The 22,094-nt window shown below is 44.7% G+C and overlaps 1 protein-coding gene across 2 annotated transcripts in view; it reads right to left on the minus strand.

Annotated features, from left to right (window-relative positions):
• Positions 1-946: 946 nt before the first annotated feature.
• LOC149358829 (uncharacterized) overlaps positions 947-22,094 on the minus strand; it is a 159,333-nt gene continuing 138,185 nt past the window's right edge. Inside the window, exons 3-7 of one of the 2 annotated variants that reach the window (XR_016288735.1) lie at positions 17,388-17,543; positions 14,177-14,542; positions 10,669-10,899; positions 4,118-4,487; positions 947-3,609 (exon numbers count right to left, since the gene is read on the minus strand). Coding sequence is in view for 1 of the 2 variants with exons in the window: in XM_089571004.1 (XP_089427130.1) it covers positions 4,350-4,487; positions 10,669-10,899; positions 14,177-14,542; positions 17,388-17,543 (891 nt within the window). In the remaining variant the exon portion in view is untranslated. Of the gene's footprint in view, positions 4,488-10,668; positions 10,900-14,176; positions 14,543-17,387; positions 17,544-22,094 lie in introns of both variants that reach the window. The other variant, XM_089571004.1, reaches the window with a different exon arrangement.

A 22,094-nucleotide genomic window follows, 5' to 3' on the forward strand; every position in this document is an offset into this window, starting at 1 on the left:
TACTAACAGTTTGTACTTACAGAAACTTCATGTATATGGTCTGTGCGTGAAAAAAAAAAAAGAAACAATGCATGTATCTTCAATTCGCCTCTTTCATTTCAGCAAAAAAGCAGTGTTTAAAAAACCTTTACACATTGAGGCTGTGTTAATCCAGAAATTTTAGTAATTACCACTTGCATAGATGTGTTCGTCGAGGAATCGATGTGTTCATTAGCATGCGACATAAAGGTTTTATGTTTGTATGATGATTGTAACTTGCTTAAACAGGTAGATGGGGGCGAAAAGACGCTAATCTTGTACAGCCTCCTAAGAACAAATTAAGTCCACAGTGAACAATTCGCAGACAACGGGCATGTCCTGAATCCAAGGTGAAGACCGTGGGAATGTTAAAACAACTTGTCGTGGCTGCTAGTAGCAGCACTTTTAACAAAATGTCACTCATGAGAAATGGACAAATGAACACATTCAGCATGCCCAAAAAGCAACACAAGCAACAATTTACTCTAAAATAAACACATGTAAATAGAAAGGGTACCTACAGATAAGGTGCATGCAGTACATGCAAGCATGCAGGGGATATGTAGATGTCCAACATTGTCATTCCAACATTGTCATTTGAAAACCTGTTGAAAGTTGCTTTCCTTTTTTTTTTTTTGTAATGGAGAAAATGTAGGGAGGAAGAAATTTCAGTGCTTTTCTTGTTTCGCTCTACAGTCCAAACTTTAGATCATTCAGATATTGCTGCTGTTCCGTCTAGCCTAGTCTGTGAATGAACAGCTCGTATTAACTATCACACCATCTCTCAATTTAGTTTCATCTTAAAAGTGGAAGTACTCATTATTCACCACTGCACGAATTAAGCTAAAAGTCTAGAGAGCCGTCTACAAAAAGACTGAACATCGGACGCGACAGTGACATGTGCCAGTCAAGATATAAACAGGAAGAGTGACATTTGGAAACAACATTTATTTCTCAATACAATGTATATACAATGTGCGCGAAATAATAAAAAAAAATTCATAGGCCACCGACAGTAAACGTTATGTAAAAGTAGCGAGCAAAAGAGAAATTATGCTTTTTTATTTTGTTTTACTTCTTTTGCATCAAACTCACTCCGCTGTAAAACGGAGAAGGTGGAAATAACAGGTGAAGGTGCAGGCTTTCAGTGGGCAGAAAGAAGGCATGCTTACTGGTCAGGTAGGCTAAGATCGCAACCGATTAAAAGTAAATTGCTGGTTAATGAGACCACACATGCCTTCATACGCGAAATTATGCACACAGAGATTATTTTTAGTCGCGCTTAAGAAGCTGTTCTGTTCTGAGGAGTGTGGTAAGAAAGTGTCATGCTGCACCGGCAGTATAGGGAACCGAGGGTGGTTTGGTTAGTAATTAACGAAAGATATGTTGCTAAGAGAAAAGGAAAGTAGCATCTTGCAGATGCGCGGCGTCTTATCTACAGAACGCCGCTTCTGAGAGGACTGTGTCTCACTTTGGACTACGAAGGGTTTATTTAGCAGATGACGATACATATGGGGCAGTTTTCATGCATTAGTTGTGAAAATTATTGACCTTCAAGCCGAAATTAGAATAGTTATGGAAAGCACAATAAGTGCTCCAATACTGCAACAAAAACAATGATTGGCGAAGACGTGTCTGAAATGCCGTGCGTGTGATGCGAGTGTGTGAATGCAGTGTTGCGTGCCAGTAACATGATGAAAAACAATTCAGGAATGTATTTCATTGTCCTGCGACCAAAGTGGGTATAGTAGGCATCGAAAACAACAGAAAAAAAAAACTTTGACTGTGAGAGGTTTGTGAGCAATACAGTCATTTTTTTTCCTTGGAACACTGCCAAAGGTGAACAAAAAGTTGCAACAGCAAAAAAATAGTATTAAGCGTCAAAAAGTTAATTAAATAAAACGATGCCTCGAAGAATACAAGAGAACGCTGGAGAAAAAGCATTCAATAAATATTGAACATCAGTAAAAAAGTAGCGATATCAGCTCTACTAGCACTCGCGAAAGCGTAACTGCTTTTGTAGCGAGAATAGAGCTGGTAGAGCATAGCGATAACATTAAACAAAGCAAGGATAGCTCGAGGACTTACGTGTTACCCGTTGTTAATAGAAAGGTGCATCTAGACATGTTAAGCGTTAACATGGGCCCTTGCTATATGAAATCCTCAAGTCTCCGGGAAAAATAATTTATGCGCATATTTTTTTCTCTTTAACACGAACTGTAAAATTCTAACAACAAGTCAAAATAAATATTGGAACGCAATGTCAAGAAAGAAAAGGGAAGGAAAAGAGAATTTTTGGGAGCCTGAATTGGGGAAGATACACCAATAACAACATTTTTTCGACCGACACTCAACAGACATGCTTGCTCAGCACTTGTTTTAGATTGACATGTGTAGATGAAGCAACCACATCTAAACTGGAACAACTTTCAAAAGACGAAGCCTGCTGTTTCACAGTTCTCACATGTCAAACGTCTGAATCGCGACAAAAAGTCCATGGTCTTGAGCATGTCACACAGTGCAGAGATAAAGACATTTGAGAATTCTTTTCTTTCAGAGTGTGGGAGAAAGACTTTGCAAGCACAACAGACGCTAGAACAGGCACACAAGCAGAAATAAATCCTGAGTTCAACGTTCCTGTGTATGGTTGACGTGCTAGAATTTGTCACCGTGTCGGCTGCGACGAGAACACTGGCTCCCTGCATATGGTGATCATTAGGTTCGCTGTATAGAAATTTTGTTAGGAAGCCAGTTCACGAGAGAACTTATCCTGTTTGTGAACAACGCCACACAGAAACACCGATGCGTGGTCCACGGAACAACACTGAATTCCCAGAATGACACCGAAAGGAGGCTCGAAGGCGAAAATACAAAGCTCACCAGGGTCCATTTTCTTTTTCGACAGTTTTCTCTGTGCGCTCTGGACACCCTCATTGTCTCACTCTAACCTTTCAGGGACACTTACCAAATGTCATTGTCGCCAAAAAGGTGCAGGGTATGCTACAGACTTTGAACAAGCAAAGGCACCACTTTCCGAGAAGTTGCGAGTGTAGAAACAGTATACCTTGTCTACGAAACTGCACAACTTCCCACTCATTATGCTACATTAGCATATCTGCTGTGGGCGGTTAGTGATATCAGCTAGAGGTCATGCCGGTTTGAGGTGGTTTGACAGCCCTGCTGAAAGGATTCAGCGGCCATGCCGAAGGTAGTATGGACGGATAGTATTATATAAAGTATAACCATGATTTGGATGCTGTAGTTTGTAACGATGGTATGAGCTTGGCTAGCACGTGCAGATATCAACTCCAGGAATATGTTTCCCGAGTGAGAACATCGGCAACACATTGCTGGATTATTGGCTTACACGACACACACCCACAGGGGGCTGCTTGGGAGAAGACGCTCACAACACTACACAACGTGATAACAGGCTACAGTGACGTTGCAGGTACTCGCTTCAACAACTTCCGGATCGGCTACCACCTTGAGGTCAGTGCTGATCAGACTCTTCTGATCACCAAGTTGGATTCGATCCGTTTCTTCGATGAGAATGCTTTTGGCAGTCGGGCTGGTTCACAGCACTATGTCCTGGAATATTACACGCAGCGAGTTGACTTGCAGCTCGCACTTACACTGTCCTTGTGTCATAAATATTGAGGAAATTTTTGGCTATTTTAAGTGCATACCGTGATGCCAACTGCACTGGCCCTTCCACTCTAGCCACAACAAACTTCAAACTGTCTACACAAGCACTGAGGAAACTTTAGGACATGAGTGCCTGGTCCTCCTTGTATCATTGGTCGGCAGATGTGTCTCTACAGCTCTAGGACCCTCCTTGTTTGGACTATGCCAAGTTTTGCATTGGTACTCTCTTTCCAGTCGCAATCACTGCGTAATATTTTTATGTTTTGGCTTTTGTAATTGCGATCATTAAATACAACTGGAACTCATACTAGCTTCGGCTATGACCCAGGCCACAAAAATGTTTTGATGAATGCTCAGTACTACAAGGTGACCTCTCCTACACCACAGCCAAATGGCACAATTAGCGCCGGTCACTTCCGAGAATCACACATCTTTCACGCCATGTCATTACCTCTTTCGGTGATCTTAACGTTCAACGAGTATATTCGCATCAGGATCAGACACGCTCAAGGTGCCCTGACACCAGGCAGTTCGTGCGCGGGTGCCTTGCAAAACATCAGCGCTGTTGCTGCATATCGCTGTGCGCGGTGTACCAAGTCGTTGCGCTTGTTTTCGACACGTGGCGTTGCGCGTCCGGCCTGGCGAGTGGATCTGTACGCATCTGGAAGAAATGTGGTTGGTGCTCAGAAGCTGAATTCACTGCATTCCACGTTGTACCACCAGTCGCAGACACCCCTCCGCTCGTTGAAGATGGTGCCGTTGGGACAGAGGAAGCTGTGTCTCGCCCCCAAGTTAGGAACTCCAGTGCACATATGCCACACCTGCGAAGAACAAAAACAACTGTGGTGCTGTGGATTGACAGGCATATTGACCAACTTGAACGCTGCGTTTTATACTCGGCGTCCTGAGTTGGATTCATGTAACTATAGTAAATAGGCTATGACTTTATGCCAGCATGTCCGTTTAGGATGGTGAAAATAGCTGTTTGGTTGGGAGGCGCCTGTTTCTTAAGAATTGCATCAGCTTCTGGTATGAACATGAAGCTCGCAAATATATCCCTGAAATAAGACTTCAATGACAGGCAGATATGTTGGACGACCTCATGGCTCAGACAGCCGAAGGTGTGCCATTCCGGTACAATACATTGTGCAGTAGGGAAAACTGATACAGGAACAAATTGGCGTACGTGTTAGCGCTCTGAACTGAAAGTTGATAATCGATATTCCCTAATGATTGATAGTTAGTAGAATTTACATTGTTTTGGGGTGGTGATAATCATCACCTAGCTATTAAATCCCAGCGTGCTAAATTTCTTTAATTTGATGTAATATGATGGTAATATTGTCATCAAAACTAGAGAGAAATGCTGCTCTCTTTGAAAAGCTCTGCCACCGGGAAGAGGGCAGTATGATTTATTGTATAGATTGCGTTTCAAAAAAAAAAAGTTCGAAGAGCACTGTCATGTTGGGCACTGGACTATGCTCGTTGAACATGCCTAGCGATTTCCGAACAAAAGATTAAATCATTAGAGCTAGGGGTCTGCACGAGGCCCACGGACCGTGTATTTGAGACCCCTGCATTAGGGCCCCTAAGAAATCGCATCCATGCTCTATTATTGAGGTAAAAGAATTATGACTGCTATTACTGTATGTTTAGGTTAGAGTTAAAAAAAAAGACATCTGCTGCTGGAGTTTGTGGTGTTATCGTATTTATTCGCATATAGGTCAACACATCATATAGGTCGACCCCCCAGCTCGGTGAACCGGGAACAAAAAAATGTGCTGTTAAGGAGAGACTGGCACAGTGCACCACATACTGGAGATGCGTTGCTGCTGTGAGAAACTCATCAATGGAAAAATTTTCCTGCTGGTTTCCCCAGTACCTGATGAGGTCTCCAGCGGCACTGAAATCGCATGTTGTCGTTCAGTTTTTGAACGCTTCTAAGTCTGAGATGACGGCTTGCTTAAACGCTAATGAGTCTGCGGCTGCCGAGCAGCTTAGAGGCTGAGCTACTGAGGGAAGTTTAGTTTTAATGCAACAGCATTTAAGCTGCCATCTCAAAAAAATTTCAGACTTCTCTGTCACAAAATTTCCTGATTGGTCGAGACAGCCGTGACATCATCAGCTTCACCATATTTGATAATCTAAGGGCCCCCAAAATTTGGAAGTTGGCCAGTACCCAAATTATGAAGTAAGCCCGCCCCATAATATGGATTACCGTATTTTCCGGTGTATAAGACGCGCCTTTTTTTCAAAAATCTTGCTGGTGCGTCCTATACAAGGGTGCGTCTTATATGTGAATTTTTCGTTTTTTTTTTTGCGAGTTCAGAAATTACTCAGGCTCATGCTCAAGCTTTTTTCGCCGAAAAAATATCGCTACCAATAACGCGGTTGTAACATGGTTAATGCTTGAATACCGGCACCGCCATGCGCAACATTTTTAGGTGAACTTTATCATGAAACGGCTGGGATGACGACTTCCGGGATCACAAACGCATGGCCGTTTTGGAGGCCCCAAGCAAAAGTAATGTGAAATGCCAAAAGATGGCGACAATCGCGCTTCTCGCCATTTTCAAGACAAGCCGGCATTCTTTTTTAGTCACCCTTCGCAGCTATGTTTGCTCCGTGTACGTAGTGCGAAGAGAATGTTTCAGCAGCTTTGCCTCCCGAAATGGGCGAACTTTCTGATAGCGCATCCGAAGATGAAGACTTCAAAGGTTTTAAGCAAAAAAAAAAAAAAAATTGTTATGTACATAAGGAGAGTTCTTTCGTTTTTCTTTCTTTTTTGCTAAAACCTGGGCGGGTATGACGCGAGTGTTGCCTTTTTCGATCACTCTCACAGGTGCGGTGCATTTCGCGATGGTCGCACAAGCGTGTTTAATTAAGCCTCACTAGCCTAACTGAGTAAACTGGGGTGCGTCTTATACACTGGTACGTCTTATATACAAACTTGACAAAAAATAAGTTTCATTTTCAGTTGTTATAACAAACATAAAATGAAACAACTGTTGCTACGTGTGCTGCATTTAAAACATATTCATGTAAAAACAAAATAGACATGTAACATAATCATGTCGCATGTCTGTTGGATGGTAGATATGTATGGCCCTGATCGTGCTTGTGCACCGAAACGGTGCCATCGTGTGAGTTGTTCGACAGTTTCCAACAGTGGTATTATTTATGAGTCTCCCGTGCTACGAAGCCTGCTATCTGAACTGCAGAACACGGTAAAGGAACAAGAAAAATACACCGCGGGGTTTATCGCACAAACGCCATCTAGCTTTCCTTATCCACGCCTTCCTTAGCAGAGCGATTGAGGAGCACTAAATGAAGGAATGATTTTTAAGCAAAAAAAAAAATTGTTATGTACATAAGGAGAGTTCTTTCGTTTTTCTTTCTTTTTTGCTAAAACGTGGGCGGGTATGACGCGAGTGTTGCCTTTTTCGATCACTCTCACAGGTGCGGTGCATTTCGCGATGGTCGCACAAGCGTGTTTAATTAAGCCTCACTAGCCTAACTGAGTAAACTGGGGTGCGTCTTATACACTGGTACGTCTTATATACCAGCTTTTTCAGCGACACCCTGCATATATGGGGGGTGCGTCCTATACAAGGGTGCGTCTTATACACCGGAAAATACGGTAAAATGGATTAGTGGGTGGATTAAGGTGGATGAGCCAGTCACTTAACTCTTTCGCTACCGCGCCATAGGCCATCGATCGCATATGATCGATTCAAATCGCCCGCACAAAAAAGCTCATTTTGGAGAGTCGTGTATGCGCTCCGCCATCTAGCTAGCGAGCTCAACAACTGCTCTTTCGATTGCAGCCTTGGTTTCAGTGTTTTGAGATGAGGGGGCGCCGTGAAAAATAAAACTTTGAACGGCCGCAGCGGCGTCAGCCGGAGAAAATGGCGTCCGCGTCGCCGTGCGCTCCTCGAAAACGAAAGCTGACACCGAGTACGTCGGCCGGTTTCGGTTTCGTTTTTTGCGACGAAAGCAGCGGTTATTAGTCGGGCAACAATGTACAAGCGTTGGATTTCGGTTTCGACAGCGAGACTTCGCCTCGGGAGCCTGGAACGTCAGCGCGTACTTGCATGTAAGTTCTGTTTTCGTTCGCTGTGGGTTTTCTGCGGTTGATACGGTTTGTAATTGATGAGAGTGGTTTATTTTTGTGCTTCAGGGTCTTGACAACATATGGCGAAGGCAGTTTGCCAAATGCTCAAGGTCGCGTCGCGTTTTTCAACCAAGACGACAGCTAGGTGTCCATATCGGCACATCGCTGCGGAGCGGCGCTCGGAGATTAGCTCGACTTCTCTTTTTTTTGATGCTATTCACGGCGGAAATGATGAAGACCGTGTGCAGAAACACTAATAAGTATGCATGGATGAAGATTTTCAGCAAGTTCGGCATGACGGCTCATGGGAAGACGTGAATCTGTTGGAGATGCTGATGTTCATTGGAATCATCATATACATTGGAATTGTTGACCTGCCGAGACTTTATTTCTACTGAAATACCAGAATAATCTATTCTGGCCCTCTGCCATCAAAAATCATTTCTCAAAATTGGTTTTTCGCTTTTTTTGTTCGTTTTTTTGCACGTAACGGACCTGGATGATTCAGTGACGGCAGCATCTATTGGCAAAACTTGGAAAGTGTCCTGGCTTTCGAACCACATCGCTAAAACTTATTTCATTGATTCTGATGTTTTAGAGCTTGCCTAAAATGCCAAATTTTATCAGCTGGCTTGCAGGGAGCAGCTCATTCAAGAAATCTTCGGGTATGATGAGGGAAATGAAGTTCACGCCCCCAATCCTCCCATAGAATCCATTCAACACCAATCGAAAAAAATTAAAAAAAGAAGAAACTGCAAGCTCGGCTATCAGAGAACAAGGGAGGAACAAAGATAAAACCTTATGTGAAGCACTTGTCACTCTACCTCTGCATCACATCTTCACCCCTGATTCCTCTTCACAGTGGCACCACAGTCATGACCCCTGACTTGACAGGCCATGGAAAGTGCACTAAATTTTTCTCATAGCTGAAACTGTGAATACTGACAGCTATAAACATGTGCAACAGTGTGTATATTCCAGTTTTCCTGTAATCAAGTTCTGGCTTAGAGCAGCCGGTAATTTTTGTTTTTGCTATATACTTTTTTTGTGTTTTTAGCAAATTTCACAAATAAATGTTCATTTACTTTCGCACACACAACTCTTCTGTTTGTTTCATTCAGAAGTGTAACTAATAAGCTACAATTTCATGCATTGCAATATGTGCTGGGTGTATTAGTTCTTGTGAAAAAAATTTTTCTTTCCGTACACTCCAAACCGTCCATTTTTCTGCGGTAGCGAAAGAGTTAAGTATATACCCATATCATAATCAAATGGAAGGCATTTTAACATTCGAGGTGGTGATATGATTCATGCATATCATATAAGGGGCGTTAGAACTGGTTCAAACCGGAGTTTTGGCTGCCAAATCGAAAGCAGAACATTGGACACCGATTGCAGATACCATATAGCAGGCAACCTAACAACTGTCACATTTTCTTCTTTAAGAATGTGATTAAGAAGGCCCACAAGTTTTTTACTAAGCTTTTCCTAAAATCTGCGTGACCAACATGGTGATGATGGGCTTTGTTTTTACCTTCCGATCGTCTTCTGAGAAACTTTTGTGCGGTGCTTTTGAAAAAGGTGCACGTGGCACCATTCCACAGTACTGGTGGCACAAACTGCCGTAACTTGTAATGGCCCTGTGGCGACCAGGGCGCATGACTTTCTCCAGTAGTGTCACTGGCGTCTTTCTTTCTTCCTTTTCTGAGTTTGTAGCCAGATTGGATTCACACCCTGGATGTGGTGCGTGTACTGGTCTACCCCCGAGTTTCAAGAGCACGATTTCGAAAAAAAAAAAAACGTTAGAGATCACTGCAGTAACCCGCACTGGACTAATGCGAAAGCATTGACGCCTTCTTGGCACTCGTCACCTCTCTTTGCCTCTCTTTCATCAAACACTTTGCCCCTCTTTGCCTCTCTTTGCCGAGATCGATTGATTGATCGCCAATCGATTGATTGATCAATGATTGGGTGGTGTACACTAAGTTACTTAATCGAGCTAATTGACCAATCTAATGAATTAATCAATTAAATTAGTCCCTGATTACTACCCAAGTGTTAAATGTGTTCACGAGTTTAATTAATCATTACGTGATTGATTGGATTTAGATTATTCCGATTATTCCATCGTTTCATTTCAGTACCCATTTCGGGTTTTCAAATTTGGCGCCACGCGTTGGCTCCGCCCACACTTCTGGTTGTTCAAATTTGGCGCCACACGTTGCCATGGCTCCGCCCACTTAGCAGTTGCTAACACTGGGCCGCGGTCCGCGGCGTCTTGTATTACTCCGCTGGCCAATTGCAACTGTAAACGAAATCAGCTTTTTAATGTTTGACTATATCAAAAAATCCACGTATCAAAATAATAGAGCTCATAATTCTTTTTCTTGTTATAAGCTTCTTGTTTAGGTAACAAGAAACATTTAAGCAGCGGACTACTTTTTTGTCGTGGAGGAATTCTGTGTGCAGAGGCTGAATGTGGGCGGAGCTTCACTGCAGACTTAAGTTGTATCCGACTATAATTAATTAACTAATCAACTTATCGACATAATTCTTTTTTCGACATCAACCTCATATCATCCTCTTTCGATTAAAACCATTCGTTTAGCGCTACCTCTTCTAAGTTCCTCACAACTGCTGCGGGCACATTTTGAAGACACGTTTTGCAGACACGACCTTTTCGACGTAGCCTAGTAATGCTTTCGCATAAAAAAAAATCAGGTCTATCTACACGCGAGTAAATATGGTACTGCGGCAGATCAGTCTCCTACATTCTTGTTGTTTCCTGTCAGTGCTGAAACCTTTTTCACGTCAATGGGGTTTTACGTGTCAATCCAGCACTGTGGGCCCGTCGTAGAGGGATGAGGGAGCTCCGGATCAATACGAACCTGACAGCCGGCGTCTATGTCGGCGTACATGCCGGGGAACTGCTTCTCGTTGCAGTCGAAGCCCGTGGCCGGTATGCGGTGGAAGTTGGGGTAGTCGATTCCCGGGATTCCCTTGCGGGGCCCGCGGCTGCCCATGACCCGCTGCACGCTCTTGCGGCCGCTCGTGTCCTGGTGCTTGCGGAACTTGCGGAAGTGGCCATCGTCGTCGTAGTCATTCGTTAGCGGCTTGGTCTAGACGTCGCCGGCCCACAGGGAGAGAGAGCAAGTCAGTTTACACAGTGAACGAAAGCTCGGCTACTGCGCATTCAAACCTGGATGACGTACAGGCTGGGGCAGTATAAAAGGGAACGTGAGAGAGAAGCATACTTTCTGTTTTCTACAGCTTCGGCTCATAGCCAGACGCCCCCGAGATCTCGCGATCGGCGTCCGCAGGAAATGATGTTTCATTTAGTAAGGTTCTCATGACATGTTAACATCTGTCACATGACCAATTCATGTCACACAGTCCCTCTTTAGTCGCACTGTCTTGTCACTCTTTTTAGAGCGCAGCTCTTTGGCGTCCGTTCCTGGGTTTCGCGTCGGCGTCGGCGTCGGCCTCGTAACCAGCTCCGCCCCCAATGTCACGCTTTTCAATTGGTCGAAATGCTCGTGACGTCACAGTGCGCGAATTTCAAATGGGACCAATTGTACTTTGGCTAGTAACCATGCAACCAATCAAAGGGATCGTATAGTGATGCTGCAACTAAGTTCGACTGAGTTTAGTTAATTGCTTAATTAATCAATTAGCCTAATTAATATAGAGGACAATGAAGAGGTCAGAAGAAAAGAAAAGAAAGACGCGCGCCGCAGCGACAACAGCGTCCGCGGAAGGAGACGCTGCTGAAAAAAAACATACGTACGAAGCCGCGTTCCCTCCACCACCACGCACTTCCCCACTCAGTAAGACGTTGCTCGTTTCATATACGTTGTGTCGAACATCCTAGACAGTTCCAACAATTGACAGGTTAATGACAGAACACGATGGATAGAAATTCAATAATATAAATATGAAATAGCCTAATTAACGTTTCTAGTTAGACCGCATAAATCAATAAAACCGAGAACGAAATTGGTCGAGTTGGGGAATCGAACCAGGGTCTCCGGAGTGCGATACGAGCACGCTAGCCACTCCGTAATGCCAGCTGAATGGTTTGGAATGAACAAAGGCGCGTCTAGCTAATACGGCGTCTTCGTTCACTCCCATCTTCCCCCTTTCCCTTACGGCGAGGTGCAGGTGTCCACCCAGATATGCGAGAGAGATACATTTCCTTTCCTCAACAAATAAATTTACCGTCCAGCAAGGCGTACAGCCGAATTGGCGATGGCGTTCTGTGGACTCCCTGGCAGCGTTGCAAGACGCTGTCGCGTTCCACTCTTACAGGCGAAGCTTAACATGTTAACCACACATCAGTAACACACGCAGACAGCCAATGGACGCGTCATTCGCTGGCAGCACTTGATTCATCATTCACAACCACATTCTTAACGTACGCTCCCTTGCCGCACATGCCAAGGACGTACACCACGATCACATTCTGCGCCATTCCTCTGTACTTTGCTTTGCTGAAACCTGGATGGATCCCGAAGAGCCTCTCGAAATCATAGATTTCCTATACTGCTGTGGTGCTCGCAGAGACCACAACAGAGCGGCGGGAGTCGCTATCTACTTGCGCACAGGTTTCTCTGCAATACCAGTCCAAATGTTTGGCACGTCACATGAAGTTGGCGAACTGTGCGCCGCAAAGTTGCCCAACGGCTTGCTGGTAGTAGCTGCCTACTTCGCCCCTACCGCACTCACGAAAGACGTCGTGCACTTCCTGCAACTCGCATTAACCGTCCATGGATCCACACCGATGTTAGTAGTGGGGGACTTTAATGTTGACATAAAGACAAACAGCAATTTCCTAACACTTATGCGGGAGAACATCCCGTTCCTCTCGCTCGTAACGCGTCCCACGGCTGTGACAACCTCGCGAGGCACTTGTATAGATCTCGTCTTTGAGAATCAAGCATTGGTGTACCAATTCGAACATATATCACTCTATTTCTCCGACCACAAAGCTTCCTTCATGACTGTCAAGAACTGTTAGTGGAGTCTTTGTTAAAGGAATACGTGTGAAAAAAAAAAAAAAATTCTGTGATAGCGCATACATGTGTTGCTCGATTTCTTTGCCTCAATCTATCGAAAAGGTGAAACAGCTTATTTGCTGCGCTCAAATTTCGCATTAGGAAGTAACGTAATCGTCGGTAATTTTTTTTTCACACCGTTGTCACACTCTTTTGTCACATACTTCTTTCGACAACCCCCTCAGATATACATATAGCTGAAGTTGAAACTGGTGTAACATGTGTTGCGTGAACGACCCTGAAACTTTTTCTTCTGTAGACGTTTTTGTCTTCTGTAGACGTTTAATTCATCCCTTCCATACCTTTTCAAGTTCTAAGCCGGGGAAAGAATATGTTTGGTCCTAGAGCACGAAATGTAAGCGTACCTTTCCACATCCCCCTTGCCTGTACATTCGAGTATACTCTTCATTTGGAATGTTCACAAACCGTTTGCGTGCACATCGCTTCCTGTTTTATGCATCAACAACGCCCTGCACAAAACACTTCGGGAGGGAACACAGTGCGCGATCGATCAGATGCAGGATGTCTAAAATTTATAGATATAAATAACAGTACTAGTTTTGGACAGAGGAGGGAAGATTACCCCCTGAACACACCGCCTGCATTTTGTTAGAAGAATTATACGTCAAAGCACCGATCTGGCAACGCTTAAAAAGTTCGCTAAAAGCTGTATTAGTGACCTTTACATGGCACCGATAAGTCCAGACAATGAAAAACATGATTTTCTTTACTTTCTTTGTTTGCGCTGTTCAGCCTCACTGATTATGGCTGTTTACAGACCGGCATAAATAAATCCCAGCGCTGAATGCAGAAATAATCATCAATCCTGATAACAATATAAAGGAAACCCTTCTAACACGCTTCTTGACTGTTCATAATAGGTCCACACCAACGCGGTTAGTGCTGTTACAAAAGTGGTAATTGTTACGTACAGTCTTTGCCAAAAGTAACCAGGCTGCATGATTAAAGTTATTTGAAGGTGAGGACAGGGGTTCTCCTTACCATACAGAGATTTTGAGCTTGAGGGCTGGCATAATAGCTTTAATATAAGACTGAGAAGCAAACTGTGCCGCCTGGTTACTTTTGGCAAAGACTATTTCCTTTGAATTAACGTATATTAAGAGCTGCGCTTTCTGCGTGGCAAAGGTTAACACTGCGACCATTTTCACCGAACCAGCGGAACTAGTCTGCCTTCTAATTTGTCGGACCATGGAAAGCGGACACGGTTGCGTGCAGAATATAGAGCGCACGCTCTTCAGTAAAGACAGCGGCTACGTCATCGACCGCGAGAAAATACTTGTGACGTTGCGAGTCAACGAATATGGCAGGTGAGCGAGCGCACCTTAGATTTCTTGGAACCAAAGCGCGGCGTGTTCTTGCGGAACGGTCCCTGCGTCTGCACCTCGGTCTTGGCGGTGGCGTACAGCTTGCGGATGTGCGGCGGCGCTTCCGTGGTGGTGACTCGGATGATGGACGGCTTGGGCACGAAGCCGTCCAGCGAGTACGCGGGGGGCCGGGTGGGCTTCGGCTGGCGCAGCTTGAGCAGCGGCCGTGCCGTCGACGGCTGCGTGACGGCGTTGGGCCGGAAGCGACGCGACGCCGGCCGCCGGGGCACGGGCCACGCCACCGCTGGGCTGAAGTCGGACGACGAGAGCTCGAAGATGTCCGCCTGCTTGAGCACCGTGTCCAGCACCGCCTGCCGCTTCACCTGCACGCATTCGTCAACGAAACGCAGCTGACGCGAATGGTGTAAACATACAGCTCAGGGGCCGTGTTTTATAACGAATCGTTTGCGGGTTCGAGTTAAGCTGACGCCGCAAGAAGTCACAAATTAAAGGAACGAAGCCGAAAAGACAGCGAATGGACCGGACATAGCGCTGATTAGCAAGGAGTTGGTAGAAGCCGAAAAGACATAGCGAATGAACCGGACATAGCGCTGATTAGCAAGGAGTTGCTCCTTGCTAATCAGCGCTATGCCCAGTCCATTCGCTGTCTTTTCGGCTTCGACTACCAACTCCTTGCTAATCAGCGCTATGTCCGGTCCATTCGCTATGTCTTTTCGGCTTCGTTCCTTTCGTTTGTGACTTAGCAAGGAGTTTCCATGCTTTAGCAAGGAGTAGGTAGTCATGACTACCAACTCCTTGCTAATCAGCGCTATGTCCGGTCTATTTCGCTCCATACTCGCCTGTCTTGCACTATAGCTTGTCGAAACGCTCTAGTAAGATTTCCGTAGTTCACTTGTTTGGCCCTTTGCCATCAGTATGGTTACAACCTGTGACGTCGGTAATGATAGTTAGCAAGGCATGGCACTGACCATCTCCGGTATATCAAAAGCGGCGCTCAGCGATTGCAAGAAGGCCTTAAGGATTCGGCGTTCGTCTTGTCTGATCTACCTTCGTCCGTGTATTTTTTAGCCGGTGTTCGTCCTGTCTCGTCTACCTTCGTCCTTGTCTTTTTTTTTTTTTAGCCGCTGGAATGTCTCACAACCATAAGGATGAACCGGGAAGACATCAGTTGAAGAAGGTCCATCTACGGCGAGGAATTTCCATCGGAGGCCCATCTGCGCTGTAAATCGACCTCTGGATTTATTTACTAGAACTGACACAACTGGTGTATTCATGTCTTGCAGGCTCAAACCATTTCAGTGTGGACATCTGTTTCAATAAAAGAGTAACTTTATTCCTAATTGGCAACAGTGCATTTACGTTGTTAATTACATGAGCGTGTATTTACAACACACTATTCTGTTCAGTGGCGGTGATGAAGCTCCATGGACTGACCTCTAGTTCGGTTTGCCAGAACCGATACAACCTCGGTGCATTCAGATGCCATTGGTTCATGGCGTAGCTGCCTGGAAGCACATTTACCTAACAAAATAGGCTGATTATTTCGCGCGCTGAGCGCTTTCATTGCTCGATATAAGCGAGCATCGATGCATGCATTGTTTAGTACTTCATTGCGTTCCATGCAACTTCCATGCGTTCCATGTGCAAATTTTAGACACACGACTCCAATCATTGATACCAGCATCATAAACTGTTACTGTTCAGCGTAGGGGTGTGCGGACAACCGAAATTTTTGACTAGCGAATCGAATAGTTCATGTTCAAAACCATTCGGAACGAATCGAATCCGTTCTCAGGTTTTCAAATACATTTCGAATAATTGGAACGAGGTATAAATAGGGCACGTCACAGTTTCTTTTTTTTATCTGATGACTGTCTCAAAAGCAAGGAACACTCCCACGCTGCAGAACATGCAGCCGCGCGATCGGTCTGCGCAGGAAGGAGGGTTCAGTGCTGCGACGCGGTCCAATGTTCGTGAAGGATCGTTCATAATGCCCATATATATATAGCCTCCAAGAATGGGCGTCGCGGCAGGGCTCAGCCAATTTTAGCAAGCGCTGCCTTCTCACCCGATATCGGACGCCATGCCTCAAGCTCTCGTTCCTCTAATTAACCGAGATTTGGTACTAGTTTGTTCACTGTTTGCGTCAGTAACGAAAAGGTAATTTCCCAGTACGTATGGCACGACGTTAATACAGTTCATGTGCTAAAATCGTGTTGCATGCCTTCAAGTGGCGATCGGTGTTGCTTCCTTCCACAGCTACAGATTTACACTACTTCCGCCACTAGCGCTTTAGTGTTTCGCTTGGATATTCGTTTTGTACGAACATTCGCACGTGCAGCGAATAATCGCATAAATATTCGATTCGTATTTGATTCGGCTGTTTTACTATTAGATTCGTATTCGATTCGGTTTTTAACTACACTATTCATATGTGATTCGGTAGCAAAGTTAGCCTATTCGTATTCTGGGGCTTCGAAATTTTCGAAATAGTACTATTCACACATACCTAGTTCAAGAGAAAGATAACGCAATGATAAAGCTCACAGCACGCATAAGAATGCGTGGCAATCTGAAATCTCGCTGCATATTGTTCATGTTTAAGAGAAAACGTCCTCCAATCACCTTGGCAGGTACGGTTGAACAGCAGACAGCGACTGTTTCAGCTGACGGTAAGTGAACCTCTGGAACGGAGCTTCTTGCATTGTTCCTTTGGTTTCAGGTAATGGTCAAGCATGAGAGGGACTAAAAAATTGTCGTAGCATACGGCTATACTTTCCTTAGGATATAGGAGTAGAATAAATAAAACGTACACGTAGCAGGGGAAGCAGAGAGTCACTGAAAGTATAAAGTTTGCAATAATAGGATGGTTGCAGCTTGAGAAAAGCAAGGTTAATTGGAGATCAAACGGAGAAGGCTTTTTACTGCATATAAAGTAACTGGGCTGATGGGGGTGATGATGATGATTCTGCTGATGCCGACTGTAAGCCCCCTATTTAGGAGTTAAAATTTCCAGGCCGGTGTTTAGCCAAAGAAAAAAATTGAAACTTTGTATTGTGCTGCACCATATTCTTTCAAAATCGGCGCATAAAGGAAGACAATTTGGGCCCCGGAATACTCTCTGAGGTAATGACAGATTTTCCTGCGCATCACCGTGGACAAGTGCAGGCGTCTGATGAAGCACACATGTCCACGCGTCATACGCACCTGCAGATTCTCCTGTCTAGGTGTCGGCGGCGGCGGCTCTGGCAGCGGACTCCTGGTGGTGGTCCTCAGCCTCGGTCGCATGATGGGGAACTTATTGCTTCTCCTGGGGCTGAACAGGTACGCTGACTTGGCCGTGTCATTTCCAAACTGCGCCGCCTGGTCGGAGCAGGGCACGAAAAGAGAGAGAGAAAAATGGAGAGGCCAATTTTAAGCACAACTTTATGCAGCGCGAAACTCGACTTCAGATGTGCTAAGTCTCATGCATAACTAGCAGTTGTCCCTCGCAGTCCTCTTGCGGTACATACATATGCAATGTACTATCTCTCATTCGAACTCACTTAAATCGAACATCTGGTTATTCGTTTCATCAACATCAAGAGTACTGAGAAGGCTCCCCGTAATTAGAGTATATCAAAGAAAAAAAAATTAGCCTCTTTCAAGTTATCGTATTACTCAGGATCGCATTTAAATAACGACTTTTTTTCCTGAATAATTTCACTTTTGTTTGTTTTTTGCGAGCCCCGAACGCCTCCATGCACTCTGCCCCCTCCCCCACTTCTTAAAAGAAAAGAAAAGAAATGAGCTGTTCATGCTTGTGAATAATGTCGATTAAAGACATCCATTCCTATCGTTGCATTAATGCAAGTCGACGATGAGCTCCTAAAAGTAATGAGTTTGCAAGGATTCGCTCAATTTTTCCATAGATAAAAATTGATTTGTTGCTCCACGTACATCCGCTGCTAACAGGCAACGAGCCAAAAGAAAAAGTGTTTATGTTAATCTCTCGACTCATATATCTCTTTTTTCAAACGCTCCGATTTCGAAGGCAGGAAACCAGCCAGAAATACTATGTGGAAACGATGCGTACAAACTGAGCCTGCTTTTGTACCTGCGGTGTTCCCAACGCAGTGATATGACATTAATTTGCGTGTGAGAGGAAAAAATACATAAATAAACAAAAGGTCCGTGCTGTTAGTGCCAAGAGTGTAAACTTTCTCGGGATACCCTGCAGGATCGACGCGGAGGAATCTCCACGAGTGCAACAGTCAATAAATTTGTGGTAGAAGAATATGTGCACCACGACGACAAAATCAGAGTGCAACACATTATCAAACACTTGTTTTCAGCACTCATCCTGCAGTCTAATAATGAATGCAAGATACTCAGCAGGTCGCTATTATGCGGACAGACCTAAGCACATGGTATATTCGCATGAAAAGACTGCTGACTAAAACACAGCGCGGTACATTCTCAGGAAAACAACACAGTATAGCACATAAGCAAATCTATTCAAGCTCCGCTGGGTATGTTGCTTGAGGCGAATGCTACTCAGAAGTGGAATACAAATTAAGTGAAGCGTTTCGGTCGCAACGAAATTAGTAGCAGTAGTTGGGAAGGGGAGTATTAATAATTACTAAATGAGGGCACAGCGAGCATGTTGTGTAAAATGTTTGCGAATCCTTCGTGTAAGAGACTGCACAAACGCACGTGTTAGCACGCTACTCGTCAGCACTCGACTGTCAGGGCATTATGAGTTCTTTTCAGCGGTGTTGGCATACCGCGAGCTCTTTCTGTGGCAGCTTTCCAGACAAAATTAGCCGTCTTTGTTTCTTTTTTTTTTTACTAATTTGGCGCTACAGTGCGACAAGTTAAAGTCAATCACGATGCCACCTCTTTTGCAGCGCAATTTAGAAATTTTTTTTCGTTACATAACAGAACATTGAGAACAAATCAAGGTGGTCCTATTACATTTTTTACTGTTTTATCTGCAAAGAGACTACTTTGTTTGAAAACGCTTTGATGCGTTTTCCTCGATGCCCTAGCCGTCATCACAAATGTCAAAAGATCAATTCGAGTGGGTGGGGGAAAAAAACATTCCATTTGCGAGTGCCAAATATAAGGCAATAAATACAACTTTTGCTGCCGAAAGAATGTCGACAAAGCTACAAAAATCCAAACATTCTCAAACTTTACAAGCAACGAATAATCGATGCAGTTGTCCTAAATGTCCTTTTAAGAGCCAAAGTGCGATCGAAGAGGCGCCCATAACGACGCCTTGCATTGCCTGTGGAACCATTACGATTGAATAAGTGCTGGCATCGACGCCCTGGATATCCGCAAAGCGGGCCGCTGCCTGATATGTCCCGCGCTCACGCAAGACTGGATCGCTTAGATCACCAACTGGGTGATCTCGTCCGCTGGTGCACGAGGAAATCCTTGACAAACAGCCGCTGCTTTTAAGCGAGGAGTGCGGCGCACGGCACGCCCGGCGAATATTAAGCGCACCGAACGCTATACACCACTGTTGGGCCGGGGTATCGGAAATTCTATGAGCGTCATTATTAACGCGCGTGGCTGCTAGCCGCAAGCCAATCGCGCAGCTCACGCGTTCAGGAAAAACAGGAGCGACATATAGCCATAATTGGCGCGCACGCGAGGCTTTATTGGCGGTTTAGATGGCCCGCGTTTATTCAGTTGCCAGCGCCATTGCAATTAGGTTTGTTCGCGGTCTTGTTTGACCGTGCTGCTCTGTATTGTGAGCGAACCACGTATAGCAGTAGCCAGACACAAAGTAATTATCGGTTCAGTCCTGAACAGTGACGATCAGACCCCTCGACGGAACTCGGAAAGCTCGGTCACGCCTCGTTTTATAAGGTATGCTCCTCGTAGGTTCGATTAACGCTAATCGAAGGACAAATACTTGGCTCCCAGAAAGGACGCGGATCCAATACAGCAGCAGTATTTCACAGAATCCATTCATAGAATTTACAGTCTTCGTCAAAAGTCTTCATGCCACACGATCTACTTCAGAGCCGCATGGTGGAGCCCTCATGGCACTCTTGAAGACCAAAAGGTCCTGAAAGGACAGGACAAGTGTTACTTTCGGCCTACAGAAGTTTACAGCTTGACGGGCGCGTGGGATGTTCCGCTAAACGACCGATAAGCTAGTCTTGCGAGCTGAGAACTTTTGACGGGGCAGTTATAGTGTCTTAAACTAAATTGAAAACAAAGGATACAGCTTGGTGGCATGAGAGAGATGTGGGGAAAGGGAAGACAGGGAGGTAAATCAGGAAGCGATTCCGATTGACTTCCCTGTGCTGAGGGGTGGAAAGGAAAGTGTATAGGGAAAGTAAGAAAAGAAAGGGGTGTGATAGACTATCGCATAAAAAGGATTCTTGTCGTGCAATGCGCTGTAGCTCAATGCGGCACGCTCGCATCATTGCAGTTATGTTTGTTCTTGATCTAGGCCCCCTGCTCGAAACCAAATCACCCCAATCTTAGCTTGAGGTAGGACTAGTATGCATTAGCAGCAAACCTTCCGGAAAGGAGTCATCTTGATGTAATGTGCATACATTCGACTACAGATAAAAAATTTCTCGAAATTTTGAACGCCGGAAAAGAACTAGGAAAAAAAAAGCTTTCCTGGAAACATTGTGAACATTGGAAAAATACTCGAAACAAGAACAATATCTACGATTTATTGCCAGATAAGCCTGGTAATTGACAACGAAAGGGCATTTTAAAAATTCTTGTTTGTAAAATGCACATGTGGTGCAGCAGTGCAAGGAGCGAGAAGTGCTCCAGGCTATTTAAGTCATCCGCTAAATCTGTACAACACGGTGTTTAAGCATTTGCACTGGGGCACAGTCACTCTAGAAGCCAATGAAGTTGTGAAATCTAGAAGTATGCTGTCAGCTGACTTCACGAAGAACAAAAAGCAAGCTGACACACAAGCCGATCAGTATAGTACTACTATATAAGACAAGTTTGATTAGGCGCGGCTATAAACGATACGCATCAGTAGGGCAGTTTTGTTGTTTACAACCTGCATCAGCTGGAAGCCGTCATGCTCTGAAGGCTTGCTTTCGTGCCGCCGTCAAAGCACTCGCTAGGGGGCTGACTCTTGTAGGTCGGACATGACAGGGTGATGAGCAGAAAAACCACTGCGCTTCGGGTGTCTCCGCTTACTGACTACCCGCTGCTGGACCAACGTGCACGCGTAGAACCTGATTAACTTGAATTGCGCCAGAGCTAAAATACTCCATACACTACCGTGGATACAGATGATCAAAGGCAGACCAGATGGTATATATCTGTAGAGATTTAAAGAATATTAGAGACCATGGCAGAGAGAAACAGTTTGCCATGCAGGCAGAAACAACGCGATGCGCGTAATTTGAAAGCCGCATATGGCCGACGATAAGCAGGTTGTATCCCAAACTAAAACGCGGGGTTGCTGCACCAGCGCGCCGCCATCTTTCTTTTATGTCTGAAGCAATTAAGCTAATGATGCTGCAAGAAGTTAAGAAGGCAAATTGTTTGATCAAGTACGTAAGGAACTCCCACGTAAAGCGCATTCACTTTGCGATGCAGGAATGCGTTCTCTGAGGGACAAACTTTTTTTTTTTCTAGATCATCACTAGGCTTGACAGTTAGCGGCAATGAATTTTTGCAGAAATGAAAAACAGAAGTGCCAGAATAATTACAGACCCAGAAAAGAATGCAATAATATTTTTAGGAAGAAAATTTTTGCGCTCACATAAACTGTAGCCAGAAAACAACAGCTCACATAAAAATCCAGTAATGAAATTTTCCCAACGTGTAGCAGCCTTCTTATGCAGAACACAAACGCGGCACTATTATGATATCGTATTGGTTCCAGCCCTGCTAGAACAGAGAACAGCAGACATGATACGAGAATGCAGC

Source organism: Amblyomma mixtum, chromosome 2 (assembly GCF_055824585.1).
Source record: "Amblyomma mixtum isolate Tamu chromosome 2, ASM5582458v1, whole genome shotgun sequence".
NCBI lineage: Eukaryota > Metazoa > Arthropoda > Arachnida > Ixodida > Ixodidae > Amblyomma > Amblyomma mixtum.